Here is a 6,844-nt window from a genome sequence, read left to right on the forward strand (position 1 = left end):
TGCCAAATGCCCCACCAAAGCCTGATTTTGCACTTGCATATTTCAAAATGCTAGTTGACTTGGAATGTCGAGGATATTCACAATTTGCTAGAAAATGAGCAGTTGGGTGTCCTAACTGCTACCTATACTCATTTCGAGGCTTGTGCAGTGTTTGCTGCACAAATAGTTTGTTAATGTGACTTCTCATAGTCAGCTGGAAGTCACACAGCCATTTGAGCAACAGAACTATGCCAGCAAATAGCATTTTGAACTCATGGCTAAATAAGCTAGATTCTGTTGATGTTATTGAGGATTTTCTGCGTGTTTATCCTGTCGGGAAAAATATCCAAACAGTCATAAATTTACGGCACTTGTGACTATTCAGTACTCAACCTTTTTAATTTGGCAATTGATATTTTAATTGGAAATCATTGACGTAAACATCGGACGTTTTATATGACACAGTCCGTGCTAACGTGAATATTTTAAATTTTTTTTTAATATTTTTCCAAGTTTTTTATAATTTTTTTTTCTTTTCTTCTCTTTTCCTTCTTTTTTTTTTTTTTTCACACTGTGGCCAGCTAGGGTCGTTGAAGCTCATTGGCCACTGGGAGAGGGCCACGAAGCTCTCGTTGGCCATTGGCAAGGTCGTGACCCTCGCCCGACCTCCTCCGGATCTAGGCAAGGCGGCCTCAATCGCGGCAACCATGGTCTAGGGGAGCCCAACCTTGCCCGCAACAGCAATGACCTCGCCAGCCGCTAGCAAGGGTTTTGCAATCCTCACCTAGTGGCCAATCAAAGAAGGAGAAAATAAAATTAATTAAAAATTCAAAAAATATTTTAATATTATTAAATAGTCCTTGCCACGTGAGGCAACCAGTGTTCGGATTGACTCAATTGGCAAAAGACACAACCAAAAATTTTAAAATTGAATTGGCATAATTATATTAGATTTAAGACTTTTTTTTTTACTTTTTCCCCGTCACAACTGGCGATGAGTGTGCACAATTGATACTTAGCTCCTAAAAGGGACAAGTGCAGATTGCCTGAAAGTTGTCATATGGTGTTGGTTGGGCAAGAATTCGTGTATATATGCATCAAGCTGTGCAGAAGAGGTTGTAGAGTTTGTGCCGCATCAAGCTGAGTTCCACTACAACCACAAGACCCTTGCTTAGCTTTTCAGTGAAATTTTTGAACTAAAGGTTAACTTAACGCTAACTATCACAACACGTAAAGCAGGAAATTTGTGTTCATAACACCCTAAGCCCTCGCTCAATACCGACAGATATTTAGCACTTAAATGGTTGTGCTGATTTTTCGATTTTCGCATTCAGGTCATTGATGAATGTTCGTTCAGACAAAAGGCTATCTTACCCGTCTTCACTAGGCTTACGTCGTGTAAGCAAAACAAGGGAGCATTAGTCATTATGCGCTAGCCTTGGTTGAATAGCAGCTGACATTTCACGCTAAGATTGAGCAATAAGGTTCACAATGTCATTGCTTAGTTTAAACAAGAAGTAAAAGGTTGATTCTACTTTGCGACAATGGTCATGATTTTGCTGCTTGTTAACCACGATATGAAGCTAATTGCCTTGAAAAAAAAATCAAATTTGACAAGGACAAATAGACTCTCCGATCTAAGCACATTTAGAAAGCTGGGTAAGATGGGCTTCGATAATTGGCCCACTTGTCAGAATTCTGTGTATTTTCGTCGTTTACGCAAATGGATATGATTTTTTGCCCAAGTAGGCAAGTAATATGTAAAGAGCTCATAAATTTCTATTTAATTTTATTTAAAAAGAATTATTCAATTAAATGAAGCCTGATAAAAATTAACAAGGGATTACTATTATCAATCATTAATTTTCTAATTAGTTAAGATCGCAAAAAAATTCACTCCTTATTTAGGAGTGGTTTTTTTTTTTTTCGCCTGCAAGTGATGAGAGCTCCTGAATTAATAATTGGACACTATGATCATGTTGTTTGATCTTCATTGTTTGATAAATAAGTAGTTAAGGGATCACGGCCAAGAAAAAAAGAAGAAGAAGAAGAAGAAACTAGTTTAAGTGATACATATTTAAGGACAATTGGCATTTGAATATTATGTTACATGTTACAAACAATTCCCAGAAGGAGCCACCAAATTTATCTGAAAGCGCAGATCAACGAAACAATTGAACAGCAGTACACTATCACACTGAGCTAACCAAAGAAATTTTGAAAAGGCATACCACTCTCATGTCAGTTTCTTGATGCAGCTTTTTGGAACATGGATATCATGGAAGTTCGGTTCTTTTGGGATGGTTGGGCGCCTTCTGGCTCGTGACAATGACCTCGAAGTGCCAGAAGCAGTAGGTTTGGTTGCTGAGGAAGCACCGCGTTCTCGTATCTTTGCTGCTTCTTTTGAATCGCAGTCCATTGCAGATGTCTCCTTTATGACACTCAGTTGACATGTTACTTCCTTTCTCCTTGATGGCGCGCTATACAAGTTCAAGAAAGACAAAAACAGCAGTGAGCTTCTTGTTACCTGTATACTCCTTAACCCTCAACTTCGTTGCCTACAATGAATTTTCATGTTTTTTCATAATTTCTGCAGAAGCATTGCGAAGATGTACCATAAGTCTATGATAATGAAAATCCTCTCTCTGAACCCCCTATGGTTTCGACCAAAAAAAAAAAAAACTATGGTCTCCTCTAGTAAATCAGTTTTCCAACTAAAGCAGCCACTCACCTTCCAGGCCCTTCAAGTCGTTTAACTGAGAGTATTCTGGTCTTTTTTGTGCTTTCCCTGGACCGCAACACTGCATGGGCAATGTTCTTTTGCTGTTTCGACATAATGTATCTATCAGGAGTAGATGCAGCCATTTTCTGTCCGACTTCTCTTTGTGAAATAATGGATTCAGGAGCTTTGATCCTCTGCTTCATGTCAGTAATAGAGTTTCAGCCACGTCAGTGTTGTTAAAGCAATCTCAGAAAGTAGTAACAATTACTATGTCATCAAGAAATGCTTAAGTGCTGATCGCCTGGCATTTCTCTGGTCTAAAGTCAACTAGTTCATGACAACAAATGCTTGTCAGAGGATTGTTCATTTTTCTGACAGCAGGAGTCAAAGAAATGACTTTTGAGTTGTGTAAGTATAAGGGGAAAGACACAAAACAAACCCAACGGAAGTCTTACTTTCTGAATATTTTTCTTGGATGGAAACCCTGGCGAAGTTGCATTCTCTTTCAATGGCGTAGAAAGCTTTTTCTCATGGTTCGCTTCCTTGAGAATTCTCCGTTCCTACGATAGCTAACATTTGTCAGAAACCATCAATGAAAATTCAACTTATCAAGTTATTTGGAGTCCACATACATCTGTTCTAAGCCTGAAAGGCTTGGGATTAGTGGGTTTTGGTTTTACATACTTCCCACCCTGGCCACTTCTTTTGTCTGCGATAGAGCTCTTCTTTATCTTCATCAATGTTCGAGTGACCTGAAGATTTTTGGTCGCTAAAAAATTCAGATGCTGAAATATAGTAGATGTTGCAATTTGCAAATGGATCAATAGAATGAACCTTCTCATATTTCTCGTGATTATCAAGCTTTTCCAGGATTTTCCTGTTGCAGTCACCATTCTGTTCTCTGCAACAAATGTGAGAAGCAAATTAAACACGAGGACAAACAAATGACTACGGATCAAGGTTTAGTTATCAATCAGGAAAACTGAGCAAACTATAGACCAAGAGTAGCAAAATCATGACAAAAATTGGGTGCAGAGGAGCTCATACATGTTATGATCAGGGGCCATGGAATTTTCTTTGTTGTCATTATCTATGACATGATCCACAATTTCTTCATCATTGGCAGGAACATCACTCTGGTCACTGGTTTTGCCAGTGTTTTCTTGAATTTTCTCCTCTAAGCTTGACACATCCTCTACCTGAGAAGTTAATTCAGTCCTCTCCTCATCTCGAACTGCTTGAACGGTAGGAACTACATTGGCTCGTAAACCCAGCCCTTCATCAGCATTTTCAACTCTCACTGTACTCGATGAACCTTCAATTATACTTTCTCCTGATTTTTTCTCCGATGTGCTTACATTCGTCAAAAGTTCTTCATGTACATTTAGTGCGGTATTCTGGGAGGTTTCTTGTAGAAGACATGCTTCCAAAGATCCACGTGTGGACTTATGATCGACATCCATGTCACTTGAGTCACCTGAAGTTCCTTCAATTGTGGCTGAACCAGAACAGTTTTTCAAATCTTCAGCTGTCTCCTTTTTCTTCAGACATCTAGAAGCTTTATCTGCACCCTTGCACTTTTGCGTCCGCAACGAATCAAAAACCCGACTCTTGACCTCCCTGGCACCCATTTTTTTCTTGGAGCCACCAAGAGGCGCTGGCGTATCATACCCCAGTATGTTCCTCTTTTGGCCTGCGATCTCCAGCTTCTTCATCCCGGCACAAATCTTTCTCACAGTAGTATCCAACTCTGATGAGATTTTACTTTTCATGGCCTTCTTGGGTGAAGGAAATGCCAAAGCTTTTGCTACCAGTCTCTTGTTCTGCCCGGCAATAGTCTTGACCTTTGGGTCCCTAACACTCCGAAAGAGTTCCGGATTCGAGACTCTCTTGTTGTTTCTAGGGGTTGTTAAAGCCTTGGCCACATTGGATGGCTGCTTTGCCTTAGTGTTAGGGGTTGTAGCCACTGGACGAGTAGATTTGACCCTCTCTTTACCACAATTAAATGTCTTTCCAGAGATCGAAGATAAAATGGCCATCCTTGGTAATCTAGATCTGGATGGTTTCGCAGGAGCTGACATCGGACATTTTGCCGTAGAACTGAGGATCAAAAGCAATAAAATAACAACAACAAAGAGAAAATGAGGCACATCATAAGCTGAACCTTATTGAGATGGATATTCAAGTCTAAGATGTGCGATGGGTACATACTTAATCGGCTTTCTAGTTAAAGCTTTGTGGAGTCTTAAATTGGGACTTCTGGCTGCCAATACCTGGAATAGATCAGCAGCATCGTGGCGTCGACTTAGAGGCCTCCTACTCATGATAAATAAAGTGAAGATAGTAAAAGGCATAGTAACTGACCCTAAGGACGAAATTCTTGTAAACTGCTTCAGCGTCCAGTTGTTCTTCATGCTTCTGATCACATCCTGTAACCCAATGAACCCAAAGAACTAGGAAAAATGAAACTTCTGCATCTTGAGCTCTATAATTCAAAAACGAGATCTCGAACAGTCGACGCACTTTCAGATCAGGCAAAATTTGGAAACTATGGGCCAGTAGATTGGACCAACTCGAGTGAACCAAAAATGCAAACTTGATGAGTCAAGAGCGACTAATGACGAGCAAGAAGTGAATTCCCCAAGGGCTGTTCTAAACCAAAACATCAAGCTCACCACACGAATCTGAGATTACCGAATTTCCCAGATCAAATGAACGACAGAAATAGTGTACACATCGGACTTTACGAAGTGGAGTGAGGGTGAGGGGTCATACCGACGCGCAAGCAAAACCAGTAACGGTCGGTGTCAGGAGAGTAGCGATCGGGTGCGGTGAAGTCCACGAACTTGGGCGCCTCTATGTCCTCGTAGAATTCATCTCCTCCCACTCCCCCTCCTCCTCCTCCTCCTCCTCCGAGGTTGCTCACCTCCATGCTCGATTTCGACATTGACCCGTTTCAGAGAGAGAGAGAGAGAGGAGCGTTGTTATTCTGAGTGAACGAATCAATCGCAGGGGCAAAGGGGTGAGCGGAAGCGAGAGCTTTGGCACTTTTTTAAATGTCTGCTGCGTCTTCTCTCTCACGGATCCTGCAAGTAGCCGTTGGAGAAAGAGAGGTCTCGTGAAACGGCACTTGCTGTGAGGGGCATTTCCGACATCTCACCCACCACCCCGCGTTCTCCCCGACCCGATCGTCTTCATGACGGGCCTGTCGGGTCGCACATCTAAAAGCCCATGAAGAACAAAATCCAACATGCCACGTGTTGGGCCAACAAAGTATTAAAAATCACAAAAACCAAAAAAGCCCAAAACAAACACCCGCGTAACAACTGACAAATCACAACCAAATGTAGTCAAACGAGTGGGCCGGATCGAAAATTGTCCGACCCATATTAATCCATTTAATTCATTTTGACCCATTTTCATACGATGCAAATTTAACGATTGATACCCAACTCAACCCGTATTACTTAAACACTTCTAAATTTAACCAAATCATCAAATACGTATTTCTTATAATTCGTTAAAAAATGATATTTCTAAAACATTTTCACGCAATATAAATTTAGTAAAAAGAATTTATAAGTTTTTTAATTTTTTTTTTTACTTTATCCCCAACGGGCCCAACTATAATTTTATTTTGCAGAAAGGGCCCCGCGTCTTGTTAAATTTGCAGAGCGGTACGCAAACAAGAAATATCCAACGGATATTAAACAGAAGGACCTGAGTAGTTTGCAGGTTGCTAATTGAGACCTGCATGAGTCCCGACCCCCTCCGACCAATTACGGAACCTCCTCCTGTCTTTTATATGAGTAAGCCTTGTACTATAGCAAGGCCACGTTATAAGTAAACAGCCATCAACCGGCGGCGGAAGGCGGCGGTCGACGCGACCGGCGACATTCTACTTATTTGAGCAGTTTTTATATTTTATATTTATATTTTTATTAAAAAAAAAGAATAAACTAATGGCTTTTACAAGCTAAATGAATTATAAATGGGTTGATATTGTCTAAGCTAAATGGATTTAAAGACAAACTCATTCACAACCCACATATAATTAGGCTTAAACTCATACCCATTAGCAACCCATTTATTAAAACTTGGCTAATTCATATTTGACCCATTTTATTGAATATGGGTTAAAAC

At 40.4% G+C, this 6,844-nt stretch overlaps 1 protein-coding gene across 3 annotated transcripts; it reads right to left on the bottom strand.

Moving 5' to 3' along the window:
* Positions 1 to 2,023: 2,023 nt before the first annotated feature.
* On the bottom strand, positions 2,024 to 5,789 carry LOC115735776. 3 transcript variants are annotated; one of them, XM_030667169.2, is made up of 9 exons: positions 5,477 to 5,788; positions 5,066 to 5,130; positions 4,913 to 4,974; positions 3,749 to 4,801; positions 3,536 to 3,602; positions 3,334 to 3,453; positions 3,157 to 3,261; positions 2,711 to 2,895; positions 2,024 to 2,459 (listed from the first exon to the last, which is right to left on the bottom strand). In XM_030667169.2, the coding sequence occupies exons 1-9, from the start codon at positions 5,646 to 5,648 to the stop codon at positions 2,216 to 2,218; spliced, it is 2,073 nt and encodes a 690-aa protein (XP_030523029.1). In that variant the 5' UTR covers positions 5,649 to 5,788; the 3' UTR covers positions 2,024 to 2,215. The 3 variants fall into 3 exon arrangements, with proteins under 3 accessions (XP_030523029.1, XP_048128815.1, XP_030523030.1); XM_048272858.1 differs by having other exon boundaries at positions 2,711 to 2,898; XM_030667170.2 differs by having other exon boundaries at positions 2,297 to 2,459; positions 2,711 to 2,858; positions 5,477 to 5,789.
* Between the last annotated feature and the right edge of the window lie 1,055 nt (positions 5,790 to 6,844).

Source organism: Rhodamnia argentea, chromosome 11, assembly GCF_020921035.1.
Source record: "Rhodamnia argentea isolate NSW1041297 chromosome 11, ASM2092103v1, whole genome shotgun sequence".
In the NCBI taxonomy this organism is placed as follows: Eukaryota; Viridiplantae; Streptophyta; class Magnoliopsida; order Myrtales; family Myrtaceae; genus Rhodamnia; species Rhodamnia argentea.

Excerpts from the sequence above, each read along its gene's own strand:
- LOC115735776 (XM_048272858.1), bottom strand. The coding sequence starts at position 5,648 with ATGTCGAAATCGAGCATGGAGGTGAGCAACCTCGGAGGAGGAGGAGGA. Across the intron at positions 4,975-5,065 it reads ACAAGAATTTCGTCCTTAGG|GTATTGGCAGCCAGAAGTCC; the intron begins GTCAGTTACTAT and ends GATCTATTCCAG. Across the intron at positions 2,460-2,710 it reads CGACTTGAAGGGCCTGGAAG|CGCGCCATCAAGGAGAAAGG; the intron begins GTGAGTGGCTGC and ends GAACTTGTATAG.